The 26491-nt window shown below is 41.3% G+C and overlaps 3 protein-coding genes across 4 annotated transcripts; all 3 read right to left on the bottom strand.

Annotated features, from left to right (window-relative positions):
- Positions 1–1832: 1832 nt before the first annotated feature.
- Positions 1833–2915, bottom strand: LOC311047948 (polyubiquitin-C-like; the record flags this gene model as incomplete). Its single annotated transcript, XM_084060898.1, has 1 exon — positions 1833–2915. One exon carries the CDS (start codon positions 2913–2915, stop codon positions 1833–1835), a length of 1083 nt encoding a protein of 360 aa, XP_083917024.1.
- An 889-nt stretch (positions 2916–3804) lies between these two features.
- Positions 3805–21788, bottom strand: LOC311047407 (uncharacterized protein). 2 transcript variants are annotated; one of them, XM_084060103.1, is made up of 12 exons: positions 21640–21788; positions 19578–19799; positions 19182–19476; positions 18690–18716; positions 18172–18219; positions 16737–16763; positions 16253–16288; positions 14106–14717; positions 13545–13592; positions 11683–11694; positions 8764–8979; positions 3805–4529 (listed from the first exon to the last, which is right to left on the bottom strand). In XM_084060103.1, exons 2-12 carry the CDS (start codon positions 19590–19592, stop codon positions 3919–3921), a joined length of 1947 nt encoding a protein of 648 aa, XP_083916229.1. In that variant the 5' UTR covers positions 19593–19799; positions 21640–21788; the 3' UTR covers positions 3805–3918. The 2 variants fall into 2 exon arrangements, with proteins under 2 accessions (XP_083916229.1, XP_083916230.1); XM_084060104.1 differs by lacking the exons at positions 16253–16288; positions 16737–16763.
- A 1895-nt stretch (positions 21789–23683) lies between these two features.
- On the bottom strand, positions 23684–25634 carry LOC311047947 (transmembrane emp24 domain-containing protein 6-like; the record flags this gene model as incomplete). Its single annotated transcript, XM_084060897.1, has 3 exons — positions 23684–23905; positions 25001–25155; positions 25526–25634. 3 exons carry the CDS (start codon positions 25632–25634, stop codon positions 23684–23686), a joined length of 486 nt encoding a protein of 161 aa, XP_083917023.1.
- Positions 25635–26491: the final 857 nt, after the last annotated feature.

The raw sequence follows: 26491 nt of genomic DNA, 5'->3' as shown, positions 1-26491 counted from the left end.
CTCTCCAGTAAGCTTACTTGAGTTATTGCCTGGAGACAAATCATCTGATATCTCAGTACTTACTGAAATGGCACTCATCACCAAACATCCTGTCCAACAGGTCATATTCCTATATAGTGTATACAGATCCACACCTAGAAATGCACTTTAGCCTATGTCATAAGACACTCGCTCCAGCTCGCTGACAGACACTTCCATCATGAGGCCACACCCATTTTCAATTATAAGCATTAACTATGAAGTCTACGTTTTTACAAATCACAGTATAAATACCCGATAGTGGACCTCAGTCCATCTTGGTGATATAGTTAAATAATTACAACTTTCTTTAACTGCAGGTTCATTTATTATAGGAAATGCGATACAGAAAAATAAGCAGTAATAAGCATAATTAACAATCAGTACAAATTCAATAGAACAGACAAATTATAAATGATCATGTCTTACTAAATAAAGTACATCAATCAATCAAATGAATCAAATTCTTCAGAGCACCTGTATGCACCAGTATGTCCTACTGATGCATGTAACTGATTTAACTTAAAATAGTTATGTTTGATCAGAATCATGAACATAAAGTTAAAACTCATTACCCTTTAAAGTTTAGGAGACCAACTCTATGATGATCAGTCGCTGTTCTGCCTCTTAACGATTGATCAAAAAGTGATAAATCGGGGACTCTCTTCAATTTGGTTCAGCATATCTTGGCTAGTTTTGAACTCCACTGACTGGACCCACTGCTATGCCGGCTGAGAGTATACAACCATGCCGTCCCTGTGCAGTCCTGTCATAGCCAGATGCATTGTGTAATAGCTGGTACCTGGGAGCCCCATTTGCTTATGGGACTCTCAGACTATTTATACTCTTACTCCGCTGTAAATTACAACATTACATGTCTCAATTTTTACATGTCTTAATTTTTACATGTCCAAATTGTGTGGACCCTTCGCTAAACCCCACCCCAGAAGCGACTGTCCAATGCCAGCTTAGCAACCGTTGTTAGCCTGGCATAGGTCTGGCAAGCTTTCGCCACCTGCCATAGCTGTCAATGTTATTTTGCCCGCACACACACACACACACACACACACACACACACACACACACACACACACACACACACACACACACACACACACACACACACACACACACACACACACACACACACACACACACACACAATCATTTGCAACATAATAGCAAGAATAGGAATACCACGATAACGCAATAGTGACTATGAACCACGTACCCAAACCCGTTGGAGGCTGCTTTTCCCAAGCTGAAATCTGCACTTAAACTGCAAGGCTGCATGGCTGTGTTGTTGAACACATACACAGCTTAAAGTCAGGAAAGTTACACGAGTCACGACTCACTCGCCCAGGTGGTGTCAATAATACAAATCACCGTAATCGTAACAAAATTAAGAATCACATTCACCAAAAATGTTTTTTTGCTAAATCGATTGGGTGGGCCAGCTCTCTATGTGGGTGGGCCACGGCCCACCCAGGCCCACCCATGGCTGCGCCCCTGTACAGATTAGCTCAGTGACGGGAGTGTGCCTATATCCCAGAGTCCCTCATGTAAAAGCTACAGGATCTAAGACCACCTGCAACAGCATACCAACAATACAATTAATAATCTATCTCTCCCAGTAACAAATACCATGTTCAATTATGTTTTAATAAAAGCACATAAGTAGTACATTTTAATTCTTTATTTTGAGTCGTGCATACATTTTTTATCTAAAAAAAAAACTCACAAAATTCAAACTATGGAATCATTTTACTGCCCTCCCCAACAAGATGGAGGGCGGACTCTTTGTTTCGAATGATTTACTGTTCTCCAGTACGATATACCAGGAGGGTGGAATTTTCCTGAATGTCGTAGTCAGACAAGGTTCTGCCATCTTCCAGTCGCTGGTGTTCACAGATCAGAATCTGCTGGTCAGGGGGAGTGCCTTCCTTGTCCTGGAATTTGGCCTTCACATTCTGAATAGTGTCGCTTGGCTCAACCACGAGCGGGATGGTCTCTCCGGTGAGGGTTTTGACAAAGATCCACATACCGCCTCCCGTCAGACACAGCACCAGGTGGAGGGTGTCTTCATCCTGAATTCTGTAGTCAGACACGGTGTGGCCATCTTCCAGTTGCTTGCCGGCAAAGATCAGCCTCTGCTGGTCAGGGGGAATACCTTCCTTGACCTGCATTTTGGCCTTCACTTTCTCAATGGTGTCGCTTGGCTCAACGGCGAGGGCGATGGTCTTTCTGGTGAGGGTTTTGACAAAGATGTGCCCCGTAATACACAGCACCAGGTGGAGGGTGGATTTTTCCTGAATGTTGTAGTCAGACAGGGTTCGGCCATCTTCCAGTTGCTGGCTGGCAAAGATCAGCATCTGCTGGTGAGGTGGAATGCCTTCCTTGTCCTGGATTCTGGCCTTCACATTCTCAATGGTGTTGTTTGGCTCAACCTCGAGGCTGATGTTCTTTCCAATGAGGACGGTGGATCCTGTCTGAATGTTGTAGTCAGACAGGGTTTTGGTATCTTCCAGTTCCTCACAGTTAAATATCAGCCTCTGCTGGTCCGGGGGAATGCCTTTCCACTCCTGGATTTTGGCCTTCACATTCTCAATGCTGTCGGTCATGAGTTTGATGGTCTCTCCGGTGAGGGTTTTGAAAAAGATAAGTATAGCGCCTCCCCTCAGACGCAGCACCAGGTGGATGGTGGATTCGTCCTGAATGTTGTAGTCAGACAGGGTTCGGCGATCTTCCAGTTGCTTGCCGGCAAAGATCAGCCTCTGCTGGTCAGGGGGAATGCCTTCCTTGTCCTGGATTTTGGACTTCACATTCTCAATGGTGTTGTTTGGCTCAACCTCGAGGATGATGATCTTTCCTGCGAGTGTTCTGACAAAGATCTCCATGCCTCCCTTCAGGCACAGCACCAGGTGGAGGGTGGATTTTTCCCGAATGTTGTAGTTAGACAGGGTTTGGCCATCTTTTGATTTGATTTGATTTGATTTATTTGCACAACATTTTTGTATACATTTACAGGACATGTTAGTTATTTCCGAGGGAAACATTACGTGATAGTTGTTGTGCCGGTGAGGTAAGAAACCCTGGGGGGCTTATGTAAGAACCTCACCGTTTACATTACATATAATGAGAGTTATTTAATATTAAAAACAAAGACAGAAAAAAACAAAAAACAAAAAGAAAATATAAAAGCATATACCCATGATAAAGGGTATAGGACATTGATAAAAAAGATAAAAAATAAAAGTACAAGACTGAGCAGAAGAGACAGAACAAAAACAAAACAAAACAACAAAAAGTATTGAACAAAGCAAAACAATTATGCTGTTACATATTCATGTGAATAGGGATTAAATTATTTGGAAGCTGGTCTAGTTTTCCATTTGGGTATTTAACTTAATTATTAGGCTTCTTTTATAGGTAGGTAGGGAGGATGTGGTAGCCACCAAACTGAAATGGGCGTTCCATAATGAAACTCCTTTGTACTTGATGGCGAATTGCCCCCTATTGGTGGTACATAGTGGGACATGCAGTTGGTTTGCTTGCCTAGTGGGATATGGGTGAAAGCTGGAATTTGGCTGGAAATACAATTTAAAATGATTTGGGAGGTGGGTGTATTGGTATTTAGTTTTATGTACAAATAGACATGTTTGGAGTACATTTATATTAAAGATTGTTAGTATACTGAGTGTTGAAAAAAGGGGTGAGGAAGGCTCCCGTGGACTAGAATTTGTGGCTAATCTGACAAACCTTTTTTGTAGTATAAATAATTTATGGAGACAAGAAGGATAGGTACTAGCCCATACAATATTACAGTAGGTTAGGTAAGGATATACTAGGCTGTAGTAAAGGGTTTTTAGACAGGCTCTATTTATGAATGGGCTGATTTTTCTAATAATCCCCACTGATTTTGAGACCTTTTTTGTTTTTTGTTACTTTCAGTGGCTGTCTGGCAAAGATCAGCCTCTGCTGGTCAGGGGGAATACCTTCCTTGTCCTGGATTCTGGCCTTCACATTCTCAATGGTGTTGCTTGGCTCAACCTCGAGGCTGATGGTCTTTCCAATGAGGAGGGTGGATCCTGGCTGAATGTTGTAGCCAAACAGGGTTTTGGCATCTTCCAGTTCATCACAGTTAATCATCAGCCTCTGCTGGTCCGGCGGAATGCCTTTCCACTCCTGGATTTTGGCCTTCACATTCGCAATGGTGTCGGTTGACTGATAACAGAGATTGATGGTGTCTCCCATTAGGCCTTTGACAAAGAACATCTCCCTCGGATGCTGTATCAGGTGGAGGGTGGATTCTGTCCGAATCTTGTAGTCAGACAGGGTTTTGGCATCTTCCAGTTCCCAGCCCTTAAACTTCAGCCTCTCTTCGTCAGGGTGAATGCCTTCCTTGTCAAAGATTCTGGCCCTCACATTCTCAATGGTGTTGTTTGGCTTGACTTCAAATGTGAAGATCTGGCCACTAGTGAGGCTCTTGACATAGATCTGCATATTTGCACCTGTATGAAGAAAAGGAAAAAAAAACATTGAGGGGTCAGGAAAACTATGATATACTGTAGTCATATGAAAAGTGCTTCTGACAACTGTGCCATTCAGTGCAGGTAATAATATTTTGACATTATACCACTCAGCCAACTTTGAGACAATACGTGTTACTTCAAAATAAAATAATGAGAACGTTTCAAAATACGTCTCATAATATTGAATAGTTAATTCTTGTCGCCGACGTTAGCGACTATAGGTCACATGAGCACTTCAAACCTATATACGTCGGCTATTTGAAAATAGCCGATCTACAAGCTCACAACCGCAACTACCATTATTTACAAGCAACTTTACAGTATAAAGGTAGCGTCAGTGACGTCACTGCATGCAACATTGCCCTCTACAGGACACAATGAGTAAGGGCGCACATAATGTTACTACATTTAACACCCCCACTTGAACTTAGCTTATAGTGGTACATAACATAAAACAAACAAAACACATCTCCCTCTTTGGCCTTGACAAAATAAGCAGAAACACATTGGCACATACACTACATGCTTTTCTTGCACTTTAAGTAAACAAATACATAGCTTAGTGGCAGTTTTTTATTTTTTACCAGCAATCATGTTAATCATGCAAACATATCCTCCCACTATTCACAGTTTCTTGTATGAAGTGATATATTCAATATCATTATGTTTACACCGCTGCCGGTTTACTGGCTTCTTGGCTAGTGAAATAGCTCCTTGGTTGTAAATGGTAAATGGTGCATTTATATAGCGCTTCTATCCGAAGCGCTTTACATTGATTGTGCCATTAACCCTCACACACACACACACACATTCATACACCGATGGCGGAGGAAACCATGCAAGGCACCAACCTGCTCATCGGGAGCAATTAGGGGTTCAGCGTCTTGCTCAAGGACACTTCGACACTAACTCTAGGGCGTTGGTTCTCAAAGTGGGGTCCGGGGACCCCCAGGGGTACTTGAGGGGGTTCCAGGGGATACCCAGCTAAATGATGGACAGGAACCAAATGGACCCTTATGGGTCTGTAACTCTGAGAGTGTACAAATGGAACCAAATGGACCCTAACGGGTCCATTTGGTTCCATTTGTACACTCTCAGAGTTAGATTAACATTGATTTTACAATATGAATTGGGGTCCCAGAGATAGACATGCCATTAAACGGGGGTCCGTAGCCTAATGCATGTCAAACTGGGGGTCCTTGAAATTAAAATGGTTGAGAATCACTGCTATAGAGCTGTAAAAATCTTCTCTTATGGGGGTCCCTGGCATATCTATTCAAATGGGGGTCCACGGGCTAACAAGTGTCAATTTGGGGGTCCTTGACATGAAAAAGTTTGAGAACCCCTGCTCTAGGGGAGCGCCGCCGTTGTCACCGTACACCTTGGTTTTAGCATACTGATATTTATCAATACCCCTGAGTAGCTGTTGCCATGTATTCTGCCTCGCAAGTAGACAGTACAACTGTTGGTTGTTCTCTTGTCTTCCATGAAATGAGAGAGCTTCTTTCACTCAGACAGGCACAGTACCCTGTGGTGCTACGTCTGTCTGTAACCTTTGATGCCCAGTCAGCATCACTATGGACTATTAGGCCTAGTTCACCTGTGTCATCCTTTTTAAAGCATAACCCACGGTCTGTTGTACCCTTTAAGTTAAGATACCTAGTTAGCACATGCTTTAAAGTGTTACAGTGCTCTTCACTTGGTTCAGCAACATGCTGGGAAAATCTACTGACCACAAAACTCAAATCTGGTCTAGTGCATGTAGCCAAGTAAATACAACTTCCCACTGCCTCACTATATATCCTCAGCTCTCCCATTTTTCCAGCATTTTCTGTGCATCCAAGTTTTGATTCACATGCATCCTTTTGACACTTTTCACTACCTCCTCATTGTTAGCAGCAATTATCAGATCATCGACCCATACAATCAGAATTGATTTTCCCTTGTGTATTGACAGTGATCAGTAGGAATTTTCAGTAAGATATTTGTGCATGCACGTATGCAGTTTTCACATCCATTTGGTGTAAAACTAAATCTTCCTGCACTGCCTTTTGCATGACCACTCTAAAGGTCCTTTCACACGGCAAGCGGCCAACGCACCTATGTAATTCATTTTCAATGAGAGGCGGGCAATTATTTGGGACACGCAGAGAAGTTGAGGGGCGGTGAGGCAGGCGGGCGCGGCCCTGTGAAATTCTCTCGCGCATGCTCGTTTGTGCACGCGCACGCGGGCGGCAAGAGCTGGATTGTGGTGAGCTTTCACCGCACCGCGCAGGAGGAAAAAACAACAATGATCGCGGCGCGATCACCGCTGATCCGAGCGGTACCGCCCGCGTGAAACGCTTGCCGTGTGTTACGACCCTTACAGTTGTCATGTCAGCTGTGAGAATGTTTCCTCAATACCTTGTTTTTGGCTGTAACCTTTGGCAACTAATCTTGCCTTAAATATTTGTCTGACCCATCAGTGTCACTTTTGAGAGTATATAGCCCGATTTACCCCCCCACTGCCTTTTTGCCTGATGGCAACTGGATGATTTTGAATGTGTCATTCTCTTCAAGTGACTGCATTTCATCATTCATTGCATTTATCCACTGCCGTGACTTGGTTGACCCTATGGCATCTTGGTAATTTTGTGGTACTGTATGTCACAAACTGCTCTATAACAAGAGTCTACACAGGTTACCAGTTTGTCTGCGGTATCCTCAGTCTCATAATCCTGTAAACACACTGGCTTTCTCCTAGATCTAGGTGGGTTCTTTCTAGCCTCACTCTCAGTGCTTGGCTGTGCACATTCAGCCTCATAAACATCATCTTGAACACTTTGACCTGATGCATTTCTCATTTTTTCATCAACATTGTCAAGGACCCTGGGGTGTACCTCTCTGTCATGACATTCAATGTGTGGGCCAGGTATCTGTGTTTTTTTTTCTTTTGCTGTCTTGTTTGTGAATTACACCAACCTTTGTTTTTGGTCCTTCTCTGTATCTGGATAGTACACAAGATAAGCAGGGCTGTATTTGTCGTGGGCAATAAAAATACCCTGCTCACATCTGGAATCTAACTTCCCTTTCTCTTGTGTGCAGGCAAAACACACAGATCCAAATTTCTGAACTTTGGACATCTTTGGACGTCTAGTTTCTTGCCTGTGAGCATCTCATATGGCGTTTTCTTTGTGCGTCTACTGTAACACTTGTTCCTTACGTAGGCTGCTGCCTGTACAGCATAATTCCACAGCTTGTCTGCCCATTTCACAGAGGGTTTGACAACCTCTCTCTGCTGTGCCGTTTTGGTGAGATGAATAGGGTGCAGACGTCTTAAGGTGCTGAGTAAAAAACCTCTCTGTGGATTGTACTGCATCACTTTTGGATGTCTGTAAAAGACAGCATATTTGTGCCCTACTAAGCTTGGGGTTCTCATGGGACCGGCTAAATCAGCGTGGGCCAGCTGTAAAGGTTCTGTGGCCTTTCTGTCTGACTCCCTATTCCTTGTCTGGGTGAATTTTCGTATTTTGTTGTACATATTTCACACAGCTGTGCTGGCCTGACTGCACTGCCTCTTATCTCCATGCCTTTTACCACACCCAGTTACTTTCGCATTTATGGGCGGATGGTGTCTGGCTGTCTAGCCGCCCCGGGGGTTGTAAATATTTAAAATTCAACATATTTGTAAATATTTTAAATACAGTATGTGCTTAACTACCTGTGTGTGCCAGTACAACTAGTGTGTCTTAAAGAAATATCTATGCCACAAGCAAAGTGGGGTCATTCCCCATACATATGAATGTTGGGTGGAGAGATAGTCTCAGAGAACAAAGGTTACTACGTAATCGAACAATCTCAGGGGTGATGTGACATTGTAATTGGCTAGGAAAATGAGTGGAAGCGGCCTGTTAATTTAAAAAAAAGCACCATATATCATGAATGCAGGATCAGATCGGCACCACATTTTATTCGCATGTTGCTTGGCCTCTAACACAACGCCCCCTGGCGGATTCCTCGGGTCCTGACTGACTCCTTTAAATGGTTCAAATAAAAAAAATCATCAAGTATTTAATTTAAAAATGCCATTATTTAAAAGCTATTTCATCCTATGAAGTCTCACAAATTTGTTCAAATGCTACAACAGTACAAGTTATTGTGTTTTTGAAAAATAAATAAATAAATGTTAATAAAAAACACAAATAAGTAAATGAGTAATACACCTGGATCTTACCAAAAGCATTGTAGAAGGCAGCTCTAACAGGTGTTCCCCCTTCATCTAGCAGTGATGTGTACAGTGTCTTCATTTGGTCCACACTCGTCTCTGCAGCTTCAATCTCAGCATAGAGCTCAGGAGGGACCCTGGTTCCTAGACTGTCTACTAAATACATGACTGTGGAAGGTACAACGTTTTGAATCATCTGAGTCCTGTGCTGCATCACAAAACGTCCTGTTAGGAAGAGAACAAGAAATGACTAAAGTCATAATATAGCCGCCAGCGGCAGGCTTTTTTTGCCCCAATCTGCAGCACAAAATGTAAAAGTGGTCTTTAACACATTGAGTGCCAAAAACGGCCTGGACCGTTTTTCATAATCCTAACAAGGTGTGCCAAAAACGGTTATGGCCGTTTTTGGGAAAAAATATGATTTTTTTTTCTTCTTTTTTTTCTTCTCCACAGCACCAGGAGATATGATTTTACGAAGATTTAGACTCCAATCCACTTTCTTGTTAAGTTATGACTTCAAAAAGCCTATATCTCGGCTCCTGTGTACTTTTTGTTTTTACGATGTATTTTCGACTATTTTCAACTGGCTGCAACTATGGAACGGATTACCGAATGTTTTTAATCTTTTTCCCCGGATTGTACGAGACCTCTATGTGTGTAATGAGGGTATCACCGTGAGGACGGTGATCGCTGAAAATGTTTTGTGACTACTTGAAAAAGGTCCAAAAATGGTTAAAAATCCAGGCACTGGAGGTACCCTGTTTTGAAAAACCCCTGGCACTCAATGTGTTAAAATGAAATCTCAGCCATTCCAATGCAACCAAAATAACTCAACAGAGAGGTTCATCGGTTGGCTACCAATATAAAGGATGTGTGTGTGTGTGTGTGTGTGTGTGTGTGTGTGTGTGTGTGTGTGTGTGTGTGTGTGTGTGTGTGTGTGTGTGTGGCTGACAACTATCTGAAATTAAAATGACAAAAGTTAAAAATATTTTTGCCTATCATTAAAACAACCATTCATATAATGTGCAATAAGTGTTAAATGGCTTTATATTATGAATAGTACTGTAATAATTACTATAAAATCTCCATGTCTCTTCAACTCTTTATAACAAAAAATGCATATTTATTTTTTCTTTGTTTTAACCAAAATATATCACTCGCACTACATTTTACTAGGGCCTTCAAATACAGTACTTTACAGAGTAACAGACTGAAGGCAAGTGACCTTTTTACTTTTGGAAAATAATATTGAAGAAACGGTTAATTTGTGTACTGTCACTTTAAAAGCGCAATTTATACTTCATCGTACGACGGTGTCACGCACCAAACATAGCCGATCTCCAAGCTCACACTGCGTCTGTTCGCACCACGTTGTGAGCTTGTAGATCTGCCATTTTCGGCAACGATAGACTGAGGGACGGACACGCTCAGCAACACTAGTTATTCATTCACAGGGAGATCCCAAACGGATTATTATCAATTGGATAATTAAAATTGTCAACGGAGACTTGCTACCTTGGGTAGAAGAGGACGAGTGAAACTTTTGAGCGTTTCACTCGTTAACGCCATTGTTTCACCGCTGCACCGCACATGTAAACACAACAACGACGCAACCACCCGAGTGTACAAATGGAACCAAATGGACGCTTACAGCCCCCTTAAAATAGTGATGTAGAGAGCCAATAAAATTCCTCTTCCTTGTTAACCCGGGCAGCGCTGTTTGGCACAACTTGCAGCTATCAATACACTTTTAGACCAACATGTTTGTGCCAGCGTGAGTGATTAGATTTATTTCTTGATCGCCTCTTGTTTTGATAGTTTAGACATGACGTCAGGGGCCGCTGCACTCGATAACAGGCTCGACAAGGCTAAAGCTTATCGATACCCGGGTCTCGATAAATTCATGCCCGGGTATATAATGTACCCGGTTTTCGAGCTCCATCCCTACTTGCGTCGAGAACTAATGGAGAGTGGACATTACCGCGTTTGGCTAAAAACAGTTAGTAACATCATACAAGCATACAAGCTAACTATTAGCCAAATTCGGCTAGCGCTCAGACGAATCCACTGAGAGAGGCGTGTCTAGTCCCATAGCTTGGGAGGACGAGGGCGCCCATTGGCTTAAACGACAGCCAATCACGCAAAAAAAGTGTTGCAAACATGAATACATGTCGGACATCTGTCGGGTCAGACTCAGAGTGAATACAGAGCCGCCGCGCTTTCAGCTGGCGGCTAAAAAGGAGGGTGGGTGAGATAAATGCATCACAGAAAATGAAGCTCCTGCATCTCTGCAGCCACAGATAAATAGTAGAGTGACAACCAGGCACGGTCCTAGCCCCATTAGTGCCCTAGGCAAGCTTTCTCTCACGCACCCCCCCACCCCCTCTTTATTTTGTATATACATATAACTAGAACCCCCCAAGATTCCGCGATTCTGCGATGTAAATTGCCGCAGATTTTTTGTCCGTCCATGGATTTCTCGGCCGTCCACGGAATACAAGGCACCGCACAGTACAGAAAACAAGTAGAATCTCTCTACTTAACGATGGCTTGTTGACCTTGATTTGACCACTAAGCAATCAACAGCACTAATTAATGGCAGCTGTATTTAAACGCTTGTCTTGTATGTTGTGTGTATGTGTGTAGGCTGTCCAACTGAATGTTTTCTGTAGCCTAGATATCAAATAATTCCCTGTAGAGGATAGGTCTCCTCTCCCTCTTGCTAAACTTAAAGTGACCTATTCGGGCAACCACACTAATTAACCCATGCAAACAGTGATGTGACTTTCAAACTCTCTGGTAACAACTGATACATTTATAGTTTTTGAACAAGATATAGAGGATGTACATCCTGGAAACCAAAGGTAGCACCAGCCAAGAACCTACTCACTGGTTACCTCAAATATTGACGGGACAGAAAAAGCTCACCTTTTTCTTCATCTGTTTCAGGCAACATGTTGTTCGGTCATCATGTGGTGATATGAAATATAACAAAAAGAAAACAGATGCAAAAATGATTAGACGCACTTAATATTTGAATAGCATGAACAGTCAACACAGTCTCACTCCGAACACGTAGCCGGTTGACTTTTTGTCAGAACCCCGCGACGGCAGCGACGTAATTATGTGCCTTCCACGGTCACTCATAGACATTCATTGAGGTCAAATAGTAGTGTTTTAAAGTTGTTCTTAAAAATGTCCACAGAGGCCAGATCTCCATTTTTCAACTTTTGTACTTGTTTTAATGAATCAGTGCTATTGAACACACTTTGGGGGGGCAGTTCTCCATCAAAAATAGGTGTCTCCATGTGTAATACCCATTTCCATGGCTACCACATCCTATCTACCTACAAAAGAAGATTAATAAATTAATTGAATACCCAAGTGGGTAACTAGATGATACGCATCCATAATATTGCCAAGTTATGGGTATTCTAAAACTCTTTTAATTTAAGTAGTAGCACTGGCCCTCATTTATCAATGGAGTGTACAAACCAGCTTATATTTGAGCCCAGGAACGATATTAAGCGCAAGTCCAAGTGATATTTATCAAGCGATCCTATATAGCCAATGCTAGCGTACATTTGGTCTGTCCTTTGATGCATCTCACGGAATACGACCAAACAAAGTATGGAAAGCCAATAAGAAAGAGTTTCCCCCGCCGGCCTCGCTGCCTGTCATGTCCGCGTCCGACTACACAACTTACTACAACCCATTAGGAGCAGTGCGCGTCTCCCATGAGTCACAGACTGCCGTGACGCCAGTAAATGAGAGATAGCATGGCAAGGCAGTCATAATCTGAACGTTTATGGAGTGATTGAAGAATGAATTATAAACATTAAGGGATGAAGGCTGGTGTGTTCTTGATGGTTATATCTCCGATCTCCCGGTGGCCCAAATCAATCCACAGCGTGAAGAATTACAGCTGTGCTGGGCACAGGTTTATATCCTTAACCCAGGTTGCACATAACTCCATAGGACACACTACCGTATATACGTTTGGAGACCTCACTGTCCATGAAAAGATTACAGCGGCATCAGTCCCGACTCCCGAAAATGCTCTCGCATAGGCGCTCGTATATTTTCAAAATAGCAGATCTATAAACTCACAACTCGTCGCATTGTGATGCATTGTGAGCTTGTAGTTCTTCTATTTTCAAATAGCCAATGCAGCGAGATCTGCAATCTTATCTGAAGGACTGTTAAAGCAGTTTGTTTAAATGAGTGAATAATTCAGCACCTAACTTGTAACATTGCAAATGTAGGCTATGTTAGATTTTAATTGCTTGTCATTGTCACTTGTAAATAAAATAGGCGTGCATGTCCATGATGTATGCCTTTATAAAATCTTATATTTTCACAGGGATTATTTATTAGTGTGTTAGATATCCATTTTGGAGTGGATACACGTGTCCAGATCCCTGTCAGATGGTCAGACAATGCTGCTCCACATGTCTACAATGGAACAAACTGGTGGGTGTAGCCAAAGTCTACACGCACTCAAACCTGACGTGAGACCTGAGCGGGTCATACGCTGAAGTCAAAGTCAAGATAGAATGATAAATGCCGACAATTGCGGTGTTTTGTCTTATTCTTTTGTCTTTTCCACAACATCAACACAAATATACAACATCAACACAAATACTGTACACAACATCAACTCAACATCAACACAACTACACAACAGCAAAACAATACCAACGAAACAGGCATGTGGGTGGAATGAACTAGTAAATAGTAATGTTTAAGTCTATCTGAATATCAGTTAATTCAATAAACAAAGGACCCACCTGAAGATGCTGCAGTCAGGTTCGATGAATCCATCATTTTTTTCAGCTCTGAAACATGAGAGACACTTCATTTTAAAGTAAAATCATATGTATTGATCTGTACATGAGGTAACACTATATGATATTAGTCATTTATCAAATCATTGCTTTAACCACTTTGTAGGACTTGTAATAGCTGATCTACAAGCGCACAACATGTCATGTTGTGAGCTTGTTGTCAGCTATTTCCACTAATTTAAAGAATGTTGAAAAGTTTGAATTTTCAACAAATTGTCACGTTTAAGAAGAAATACCAGATGTACAAGCTCACAAGTTGCAATGATGGCATTGTGACAACCTTACAGTAGCACACAATTGAAAATAGTAGATCTACAAGCACACAACAGATCTGCAGCTCAGATCAGCTCAGAATGCATCGCAATGTGACACGTTATGAGTTATGACCATGTATTGTGAATTTGTACTTCCATGTACTGTTATGTACTGTCATGTACTGTTCTCATGTCTTACTAAATAAAGTACATCAATCAATCAAAGGAATAATTAACTTGTTTCTCTCACCTTGTTTCCTTACTTCTACTTGGAACATCTGGTTGGTGTAGTGGCTTCCACCGTTCTCCTCCACCAACTGGTTGATTTTCTTTAGCAGCTCAGTGACCTGAGAGGGAATCTCAGTTTGGTTGTTAAAGACATGATAATTACCATGATATTTGCTGAGTAATTCTTGCATTTTCGGAGAATCGTTCACAGCTTTTTGAAATGGACGTTCAATCTGGTCACCATGAGTGAAGAGAATCATGGTGTATTTGTCTGAACGTTGTCCAAATTCTTTCTGAATCTTTGCCAAAACGTTCTTCTCCTCATCAGTCCCCCGTTGGATCAAAGCCAGGAACACATGGGGACCAGGAGCAGCACAAGTAATACACCTTCTGACCTCTTTAAGGGTTACATATTTACTGAACCCAGTGTCAAACAAGCCTGGAGTATCAATGACAGAAACCTTTCTACCAGCCACTACACCACTGGCCTTATTACAGCTCAATGTCACAGATTCAAATGCAAACTTGGATTCAAATGCTTTAAGGCCGAGGATGGTGTTTCCTGAGGCACTCTTTCCAGCTTGAGTCTTCCCCACCACTACAATCCGAACGTCTTCATCATTTGTTATGAGATCTGAGGAAAGAAAGAAAGAAAGAAAGAAAGAAAGAAAGAAAGAAAGAAAGAAAGTTTAATTGCTGCATAATTTAAAGTTAGAAGTTATAAAATTATCATTGTATTTCATACTTATTTTATTTAGCTAACAACTATCTCTGCATGCTTTAAGTATTAGTCAATTAATTAAGAAGGTATTTATTAGATATTTTATGACAAAGAAATGACTAGTTTCAAGAGCTTTAAAGAAGAATTGTCATTTATTTAGAAATGGAAAACTAATAATAATAATATTCTGGTGGATATGTCCTTCATAAAAACATGGAACTGGTTAAATAACCGAAAATGGCCGATCTACAAGCTCACAACATGCAGGCTAACGCTGTGACACGTTGTGTGCTTGTAGATCAGATGTTCACTGTTAGCCCCCTAATAGGAATGCTAAGAAAGGCTACTTGTGGACCTGTTAGGAAAAGACACTAGTATAAAGCCCTAAGGGCCGCCGGCGGTCAACCATATCCATTCCCATTATGACTGATTGAAAATAACTTTATACTTGACGTTTAAAGGACAACTTTGTTTGTTTTTTACAACAAGGGTTATATTATTAGTTTGTAATGATATTAATTAAATGAGTGTTGAAAAAAATTATGTATTGCTTTCTATGGTTATAGTGATTTTAGTGATTTTTAACTGGGGGGCGCTAGTTGCCGTGCTGAACGTTGCGATGTTCACTTGAGCCTACTCAGCCCCGTCCAAGTTATGTACCGATAGGCACAGAATCGTAAATTATTGTATTCAAATTGAAAGGGGTTAGTGAGCTGGTTAACCTGAGGTCTTCCAGCAGGTTGTTCCACAGTCTAGGGGCCTTGAGGACAAAGACTCTGTCACCAGCGGTGTCATGGTGATTTTTTTACTGGCAGGACGGTGTTTTAATGACGTCACACGCGCGTGCGCACGGCATGCGCACACCGCGCGCATTTTATTTTACCTTAAATTGGGAAACATGTTTGTATAGGAAATTTTTTTTTTGCTCACTTTTAGTCTTTTTAAACTAAAACAAATTCAAGGAATGCCATGAATTATAGAGCTGAAACTAAAAGTTTGCTTTGAACAAGTATCTTTCTCTTCTTCGACGGTGGCTGAGGCATTGCTGTGTGCAGATAGGATACTGGTAGCAGCCCTACTGAAGCCAACATGCTGTGTTGCTTACCGTGTAGCCTATAGACGTGAGGTGTAAGGAATCTGAGGAAACATTTTCACACTCACTTGTAAACCTAAAACCTGTTATGCAAAGCAGCCATTTGGGTACTTGGCTCGTGAATCTACGGGGGGGGGCACGTTCTAGCGTGCACGTGCGTGAACACGTGTGCACTGTACCGTGCCGTACCTTGCGCGTGAAAAAAATCACTGGCCACACGCAGTCCTACTCCTTGTGGCCTCCATGACACCACTGTCTGTCACCCAGGTCACCAACATAGACTTATAGGAACAACCAGTAGAACTGAGTCCGAGGACCTCAGATTACAGAGTGGGGAGTAAAACAGAGGACCTACCTGAATACGTCATAGGCTGGTCTGATGGATGCATTTCTGAAACACATTAGAGTAAATGTTGATCTGCACTTGAGGGACTCATATTCTGTTGACTGGAGCTTACAGTATGAATGAATGAATGAATATTGTATTTCCCACATGGGATTATCAGACACATCAATTAAAACAAAAACATAAACATTCCAGTGTATACCCAACCAGAAACTCATAATACAACCTGATTTTGAACAAGAAACATACAGTAAATACATTCATATATACCTGCACATAGAATAAATAAAGTTAATAAAAATGAAAGTTCATCTATAGTGTGGCAATACTTCATGAATATTGCATTGTATTAAATTGCTTCTTAAGGGATAGAGCAAATCCATATATATTTTATTATTTAAATGTTATTTGATCTAATCATAGTAAAATGACAGATGCAGTACAGCAGCTGATTGCATGCAGTGGAACTCATACATCATGGATTGTATCTTACCTCCATCATGACGGGTCCGTTTCAGACCTACAGGGGAGAAAGATTAGTTAACAAACATCTACTGATGCACAAACTTGGACACATTATTAGTGTTGTTTCTAGATGTCACTACACTCTTCGTGGTGGTCACCTAGTCTGTCCCTGGTTGTCATTGGTACTCCCATTACAACTCCAGTTATTCAGTGATAAGCAATACATAATCTATGTTTTTAGAACACAATGCTGCCTCATAAAATTGGTATGGTAACTTTATACATTGTCAGATACTAGAATGTGTCCTTATATTATCATCACTTTACGCAAATTCAGCTCAAGTGGAGTTAGGAGGTTTTTGACCATTAATGTGGAGATCCGTCATTCAATCAATGATAGACAAAACAACTATCTCCACAAGTTGGAGTTAGGTGGTTTGAACGACAGTTTGAGGTTCCAATGGAGTTAGGAGGTTTAGTTAGAAGCGCTTTATAATACTTTTCACACATATTCTGATAATACTGTTCATTCATACTGTACAAATCTTAGAATATTCATCCCTACCCTTAGAGTTTATTGTATTCATTATACATAATACATTCAACTAGTAATCATCAAAGTGGGGTCCGGGGACCCCCATGGGTCCTTGACGGGGTTCCAGGGGGTCACCAGCAAAATATGTTAATATAGAATCAAAATCTGTTTAACTACTTTAACCCCTATGTACATTCTACTATATAAATTACATTCATACATTCTATTGCTCACAGCCTCTCATTCAGTGAGAATCAAAAACAGAGTGAAAGCTTAGTGTGTGTGTGTGTGTGTGTGTGTGTGTGTGTGTGTGTGTGTGTGTGTGTGTGTGTGTGTGTGTGTGTGTGTGTGTGTGTGTGTGATATCCATTAGACCACAGACCCCTGTTTTATCATTTTTGGTCCAGAATGATAACACATTCTCTACTGTAAGAAGCTCTATATTAAATTGAGTTGTTTTGCAGAGTCATACCTGCATTTTTCGGCAGGAGGTTTTATTTGTGTTGTTGTTGTCATAATCGATACTGCGAGTGTATTATGATTTAGTTTTTGCCCCCCTCTGGCAAAAAATGTGAAACTCTGTCTATGAAGGTAATTAAACCAAGCACTATATACAAGGATCACACATAGGTTCTGAAATAGATGCACTAAGCTGCTGCCTGGTCAGAGGAAAAAAGGCTTTTGGGTAAAATTGTTTTTCTTTATTTTATTCAAATTGAAAGGGGTTAGTGAGCTAGTTAACCTGAGGTCTTCTATCAGGTTGTTCCACAGTCTAGGGGCCTTGAGGACAAAGACTCTGTCACCTAGGTCACCAACATAGAACAATGGAACTGAATCAGAGAACCTCAGAATACAGAAAGAGGAACAACCAGTATAACTGAGTCCTAGGACCTCAGAATACAGAGTGGGAAATAAAACAGAGGACATACCTGAATACGTCATAGGCTGGTCTGATGGATTCACCCATGGATTCATCACTGAAACACATTAGAGTAAAATCATGTGTTGATCTGCACTTGAGGGCCTCTTAATGTGTTGACTGGAGCTTACAGTATGAATGAGTCAATGAATTAATTAATATTTGATTTCTGTGTCTGGACAATATCTTGACCCATCCCACATAGGATTATCAGACACATCAATTAAAACAAAAACAAAAACATAAACATTCCAGTGTATTCCAGCTGATAATACAACCTGATTTTGAACAAGACACATACAGTAAATACATTCATATAGACCTGCACATGGAAGTTAATAAAAATGAAAGTTCATCTAGTGTGGCAACACTTCATGAATGTTACATTGTATTGAAATGTTGCTTAAGGGATAGAGCAAATAAACATATATTTTATTATTTACATTTTATTTTATTTTATCATAGTAAAATGACATATACAGTTGATAGCATCCAGTGGAACTCAGTACATCATGGATTGCATCTTACCTCCATCATGATGAGTCCGTTTCAGACCTACAGGGGAGAAAGATTAGTTAACAAACATCTACTGATGCACAAACTTGGACACATCATCAGTGTTGTTTCCAGATGTCACCACACTGTTGGTGGTCGTCATGCAATCTGTTCTTGGTTGTCACTGGTACCCCACTATAGTGGGGTACCTTAGCAAAATTAATGATAAGTGGATAAAAGCGTAACATTTTGCATGAGGCTTCTTTATGACCTACTGATGGATTCTAGCCTTGGGATCCAAACTTTATTTTGAAAATTATTCATACAATTATCCATATCAATATCCATAAAATAAACAGGCAGATTCACTTTTACCAGAGTGTAAGCATAAAATAACTTTTGCCAAATAACGTTGCCAAATAACTACCAGCACTGCAACAAAGATCACCCTCCCAGTCTGGCCTCCCCCCCCCCGTCACGGTCAAGCTGGACAGCACAACGATTTCACCTTTTTTATATAATTACCTGGCAGCTTAAGAGAAAGAATCCAGTCCTTGAGTTGTGTATTGTAAGTGCTGTGAAACTCTGGATCTTTGAGAAGTTCAAGGAAGGCAGATGAACGTTCCTCTCCTTTAGACATCAGTGAATCAATAAGGTCAATACAAGCATCTTCTGACGATTTGTTATTCTTCAGTCGTTGATACACTCTGTCATCAACGATGTCTTTAGCGTGTACATGCTGCAGAATCCACTTGACATCTGTGCTGAGCCACCTGACAAGATTCACCTTGTTCCTTTTCAATATTCTCACAGAGGGTTCCTGTCAAAGGGAGTAGCAGGTTTTTTTGTATGAAGCGTAACAATAACATGTGATCAAGGAAGGTTCACCTTATTTTAGGTTGCTACAGTATATTTATCTACCTGAGTGGAAGCCATGGTCTCAGGTCTTGTCTGGATGATGAAGTGTCTGATGAGGCTCGAAACATCACGTCCAATGGTGTAATATATTTTTTTCAGCTTAGAACATGACCCAGTGTGCAGACTTTATTCTTCTTTGTGGATTCTGACCTCAGCCCAGCACCTGTTTTTTAGTGAATGGATGTGCGTGCTTTTTTGTTTGTTTCTTCTCTGGATGAGGCACAGCTGAAAAGCAAAGAAGGAATTTAGTCTTGTTGTGATGATGAAAAAAGTTAAGAATATATACATACAGTAAGCATGTGTTTGTGTACGTACTGTATGTACTAATCAGCTTGTACTGTATGTCCATACAACTGCATGTACCATATACATCAGTATACCATATATAAATGGTGTAGAAAAGCGGATTGGTGTTTTACATCCATTCAAGAATTAAGATGTTATTATATTTCCACTTATGGTAGGCAGTAGTTTAATAACCCAATGATGTTTATAGGGGAAGATAAATTAAATTATAAAATTGCGTGGTGAAATTCAGTATTCTTTTATAGATAATCTGTTATTTAATAGGTAACAATTAGCTTATTTTTGAAACTTTAGTTATTCTAAAGGTTGCATATTATGTGCTGCCATTAAATGTTGTGCTGATTTGCCTCTAGATGGCAGTATGTACTCATTTACATTGTTCCAGAAGTGCCAGACGTGTCACTTAAACACTTTCACTTTCTATTTCAAGTGTGCTTGACATGATAAAATAATAAATAAACTACAATAGGTTTAAACAATGTTTAAGACACGAGAAAGTCCGTTTAAGTGATGTGGTAAAACTGAATGAGTATTTATGCTCACCACCACCAATATATTATGTTGTAATAGGCAATAAAAAGGGGTTTCCTGGTGTGTTACATAGGCAACGGCAGTGGTGTAAAGTAAATAAGTACATTTACTCAAGTACTCTACTTAAGTACAATTTTGAGGTACTTTCCAATTGTCTATATTTTTACTTCTACTCCACTACATCTCTGAGGCAAATATTGTACTTTTACTCCACTACAATTCTTTGAAAACTTCAGTTACTAGTTACTTTATGCAGATATAAATTATTACATTATAAAACATACATTAACCACTTTAGCCCCATTTTATACCTTGGCTATTTGAAAATAGCAGATCTACACGCTCACACCATGTGGCCTTGCAACGCCTTGTGAGCTTGTAGGCCTACTGCTATATTCAAACATGTTAGTACTTTTACTTTTGGTACTTTAAGTACATTTTGATACCAATACTTTTGTACTTTTACTCAAGTAGATTTTGAATTCAGGACTTTTACTTGTAATGGAGTACTTCTACATCGCAGTTTTGATACTTTAACTTAAGTAAAACATTTGAGTACCTTTTCCACCACTGGGCACATGGCATAGGCCTAGCTCCATAAAGAGCCTCTCACTCCGCTATTCAGCTCCGAGCGAGATGAGGTTCTATGTCGTTCTCATCCAGAATCGGTGGAACGTCTGCCAAGGCTCCACTGTTTACCCTTTTGTATACATCGTATCCCAAAACTAATGGTAGATTCCAAACCGTACGGATGTTTAAGGTTTGGTCGGGGGCATAATATTTTAGGTCCGGAGCGAAACTACCCGTTTAAATCGCTTATTTAGTCAGCCTGTGGCCATGTTTCCCATTCAACCCGGAAAACCCCCCTACGTCCGCTGCCAGTGCTGCTCCCGGTTTGGCTACAATGGTAAACATGGCCACAGGCTGACTAAATAAGCAATTTAAACGGGTAGTTTCGCTCCCGACCTAAAATATTATGCCCCCGACCAAACCTTAAACATCCGTGCGGTTTGGAATCTACCATTAGTTTTGGGATACGATGTATACAAAAGGGTAAACAGCGGAGCCTTGGCGGACGTTCGACCGATCCTGGATGAGAACGACATAGAACCTCATCTCGGAGCTGTATAGCGGAGTGAGAGGTTCTTTATGGAGCTATAGGCCCAATAGTCTGTCTTTATCACATTATGCTTTTATTTAAGGGGTTAAAACAGAGAAAATATCTTACCTTAAGGCTTAACGTATCACAGACGAGAGTCAAAGACAAAGAATCTAAATAAAATGTTGGATAAAGTTTCCGGCGAAAAAACAAAGTGCGTTTTTTGCCTCTTCCTTGTTTTACACAGTGTTATTGTGGGGGAACTACATGTACACATGGGTGAGCTGTAGGGGGTGCTCAGGGGCTCGGCGACCCCTTAGCTTTGAAGCTACTAGGGCTGGGAACTCCACATGCACGCGCGAGCACGCACCGTCAGCGGCGAGCCGTCTTTAACGCCTTAAACAATGTCCTCAACCTGACTGCTTTGCATAACATTAGGCTACTCGAGAAAAGCCATGGAGTGTGAAAGGGTTAATCGCTTAGCAGAGGACACAAGAGCTAGTTGCCTACCTAGCTCTGGTTCAGAGCGTTAGTGAGTTCCCTCTAACGTCCTGGAAGACCCCTCTCTCTGCACATGTACAGTACAAGGAATTCCACTGTCCTGCCAGCGCTCAAGTGTAGTGAAAATACGGACATTATTTGTATTTACTCCACAGTGCCCTCTACATTTTGGTTAATGGTAAGTTCAGATCCCCCAGATCTGTAGAGGGCACTGTGGAGTAAATACAAATAATGTCCGTCTCGCTGACATATTTTATTTTCTGCCCATAAAGTGTATTTTACAGAGTAGGTGGGGTGCGTTTAGGCGTGCGGGGTTGGAGAATAGACTTTCAACAACACAAAACAGCCTTTGCTTCGGTGAGTAGCGAAATGGTTTAGTTTATTTTCACTACACTTGAGCGCTGGCAGGGCAGTGGAATTCCTTGTACATGCGCAGAGCGAGGGGTCTTCCAGAGCGTTAGAGAGAACTCACTAACGCTCTGAACCAGAGCTACTAGCCTACCAGACACTCACAAAGTTATCCCTGTCTAGCTCTGGTCCATAGCGTTAGAAGGAGTTCTCCTTAACGCTATGGTACTTTAGATTCTTTCCCCTCGCACCGCAGCGCAGCCTCTCGTCTGTAGTAAAAATAAAAAATACACTTTTGGTACTCACCAAAACAAAGACGGTTTAATGGAGTTGAAAGCCTATTCTACTAAGTGGGAACACTCTGAGCCCCCACCTCACGAATAAAATACACTTTTTGGCCAGAAAAGAAAATATTTCACCGGAAGGAAGAATCTGGTCAATAGGAAAATTCCATTGACCAGATCTGTAGAGGGCGCAGTGGAGTAACCAAAAACATGTTGTAATTCCGGTGAAATATTTTCATTGCTTTCTTTGCACCAAAACGTGTATTTTAGACGTGGCGGGGCTCACAGTGTTCTCATTTAGTAGAGTACTATTTCAACTCCATAAAAGTCTTTGTTTTGGTGTTTGTTTGGTGTCTTGGTTTTAAAAACACTGTTTTGAAAGCAATGTAAGTCTTTTAAAAAAGTAATTCAAGTAAAGACAAGTTGACTGATTATTTTAAGTACTTTATTTTTACATACATTCTTTTTTAATATTAATGTTATATTATGATCAAAATCGTAGTATTTTGTCAATTATTTGGGGGCCCGCTTGCAACAACCTCACGGCCCACTAGTGGGAATAGTCTAGAATAGTGTTTCTCAACCTGTGGGTTCACATGATTTTGGGGGGGTCCACAGATGACAGTTAAGTGACAATTTAAAGACTTTTAAGACATTTTTCATACCTCCACAAAAAAAGTCTATTACTGCATCAAAAGTAATCAACAAACTATACTATGAAAGTAACATAAATATAAGAAAGAGGAATGTTTTTTGAAAAAAGCTCGAGCTTGTAGATCTGGACTTTTCACAATATTTATCTGTGGAACTGAGCCAAACTAAATTGAATGCCTCGACTCCTACAATTACAAATGCGTATCAGAGTGGTCCCCAGTTCAAATATGATTATTTTGGGGGGTCCAATATAATTATTTTGGGGGGTCCCCAGTTCAAATATGATTATTTTGGGGGGTTGCAGCCTGAAAAGGTTGAGAACCACTGGTCTAGAAGAAGCTCAGAAGGGCAGAAAGGCCTTGTCATGTCCACTCCAGTGTCTGGTCTCAGCATTTAGGTCTCTGGGTGTCCGTGTGGAACAGCCTCTTGAGGCAGAAGAGCTGCAGGCATCCAGACAGAACGATGGCCACGCTCTGGGCCGCGGACCACCACATCACATAGCTGTTGTTGGACAGCAGGAGGTAGTGGTCGGACCCTCTCCTCATTCGAGCGTAGTTGTAGTATCGCCACATGTGGATGATCTGGTTCTGCAACTTCAGGGTGCTCAACTGAACAAAGATGACATCCAATTAGTCTAACAAAAACAACAAAAAGAGTTGGTGAAAAACAGGATGGTGTCAAAGGTTGTGTCCAACCTAGACACAGGATCTAAATGTCTCAGTAGAAGAGCAGGGAGACCAAAGGTATATTGCATTAACATTCTCTATGAATTGTACACAGGACCACAATGGAAACTAGAATAAGTGCTCCTCGGAGCACAGGTCTCGGCCAGGGCAGGTAGGTTATTGTGGCCTCCTGGTGGCGCTATAATAGGCCATTGTGAAAAGGGTGCCCGTTTCTTCTTAGGCCTTTCACGACAATCGGACACTGCATTCATGATTTGAGGCATTTCGTTCCAGAAAATGTGTTTTGCTAGATTAGACCTGCTGGTGGCGCTATAACAGGCCAATGTAAAAAAGGGCGGCATTTCTTCCTCAGCCTAGTGGGAATGTGCGTGTAAAATTTCACGGAAATCGCAAGCTGAGTGCATAATTTGAGGCATTTTGTTCAAAACGGACCAATCCTGCAAACTTTGGAAGCCAGCCTTAGCCAATGAGGATGGAATATGGGAAATCGGACAGATCCGTGTTAATCACATGGCTATAGAGATACTGTGTACCGATTTGCATGACGTTTGGATAAAATCTGTAGGAGTAATATAAATACATTGTTTTTTTCACAAATCGGCCTCCTGGTGAAGCTATAACAGGCCCATGTGAAAGATTTGGGGCAGAGGTTCTGAATTGGCATCCAGGGAGTGTGTGTGCACAGTTTCGCAGTGACCGGGCCAACGGTGCTGGAGATTAGCTGGTGACAGACGGACTCGCGGACAGACAGGGGGTAAAACATACTCTCTCGCCATGCCTTCGGCCTGGCGGAGACAATAAGCCCTTAAGGCTTTTTGTGTTATCCTTTTAGCACCATTGTATAATCATACCACTGTACTATTTACAAACTGTTAACAAAGTATTCAATCAAAAAACAAACATATTCTACCATACAGATTGAACAGAGTGACTTTTTATAGAGCTTTAAATGAAGAAATGACTCTTTGCTGTATTCACAGAGTTCACAGTGTCAAAACAATGTAATCACATACTAACCTCAATACCGGACAACGTGCTGTTGAGCTCTGCTCCTTCCTTCTCCATCTGCTTCTTGGTCTCCTCAAAGCCCTTGTAGTAGACGCCGAAGTTTAGAAAGACCCTCACGCCCCCGAACTTGTTGTGGAAGTTACCAAGGCACATCTGGTAGAATCCTGGAAGGTGGAAGATGCCGTCAGTCAAGGAGGAGACTGGTTCAAGACTCTTGTACCTCCTTTTTCCCTTCTACACTTAGATGTCTTTGCCGAAAATAGCCGATCTACTGTACAAGCTCTTGTAGATTGGCTATTTTCACAGAATGTGAAATACTACGCTGCCCAGAATAGCGATGCTAGGCTTCAAGTGTTAAGCCATATATACTTTGTTGCACAACGACAGCTGCAATTAGTACCTGTCTCTTTGGTCTCATAACATTAGACATGGTGTAATGAAACAGGAGGCTGCTGTTAGTACTACTGTACCTGTCTCTTTGTCTCATTAGACATGGTGTAATGAAACAGGAGGCTGCTGTTAGGACTACTGTACCTGTCTCTTTGGTCTCAAAGTTGATTGTACCAATAGCATCATTGGATGTTGTTACGAGGAAACCATCTGGTGACGTGATCGACACCATGAGACGCTTGTCCGTGGCCATCCCTGTCACCCACTGCACCTGCACACACACACACGTGCACGCGCACGCACACACACACACACACACACACACACACACACACACACACACACACACACACACACACACATACTATTTGTTCACAGCCGTTCGGGAATAGGGGCCTTATAGTTGAAGTATTTGAAAATCTTTTTAAAAATAGTTAAAAAAATGGCAAAGAAGTTTATGGATAATGGGTAAGGCACCGGCGAGAATATGGCCCTTAATCTTCAAAGGCTGTAGCCATAGAAAGGGCAGTGCTCGTTCACTTTGAAGGTCTGATATGTTGATAAGAACAGTATTTGTATTGTATGTATCTTCCAAGAATGTAGAAGGAAAGACAGTGTGACGGAGGACTTACCAGCGGCCTCACAGTGACTCCTACTGGTCATCAGATGCACCTGCAGGACAGTGCACAGTGTAGAACTGAAGTATCTATACTGCAAAGTAGAAATACTCTTTTACTAGTAAAAGTCAGAAATTCTGTAAAAGAGTAAAAGAACAAAAGTAATGGAATCAAAATGTACTTAAAGTGCCAAAAGTATAAAGTACTCATTATGCAGAATGTCACATTTCACAAAGTTTTCAAATGTATAAAATGTATACAAATCTTTTGAAAACAGCAGATCTACAAGCTCACAATGCGTCACATCTCGAGGCATTGTGAGCTTGTAGATCTGCTGTTTTCAAGTGGCCGAGATGTATATATGCACCATTTATATAGCTTGTATATTGAGAGAGACAGACAGACACACACACAGAGGTAGGGAGAGAGAGAGAGAGAGAGAGAGAGAGAGAGAGAGAGAGAGAGAGAGAGAGAGAGAGAGAGACACACAGAC

Source organism: Gymnoscopelus microlampas, assembly GCF_963454915.1.
Source record: "Gymnoscopelus microlampas genome assembly, chromosome: 6".
NCBI classification, from domain to species: Eukaryota; Metazoa; Chordata; class Actinopteri; order Myctophiformes; family Myctophidae; genus Gymnoscopelus; species Gymnoscopelus microlampas.
The sequence above is the reverse complement of the archived record's forward strand: the minus strand, read 5'-3'. Positions and strand labels throughout refer to the sequence as shown.

What these genes read in the sequence shown, in the direction of transcription:
- LOC311047407 (XM_084060103.1), bottom strand. An exon ending in ACGGACCCGTCATGATGGAG is followed by an intron (nt 16,289 to 16,736) that starts GTAAGATACAAT and finishes AATGTGTTTCAG; the next exon opens with AAATGCATCCATCAGACCAG. An exon ending in AGTAGAAGTAAGGAAACAAG is followed by an intron (nt 13,593 to 14,105) that starts GTGAGAGAAACA and finishes CTCATGTTTCAG; the next exon opens with AGCTGAAAAAAATGATGGAT.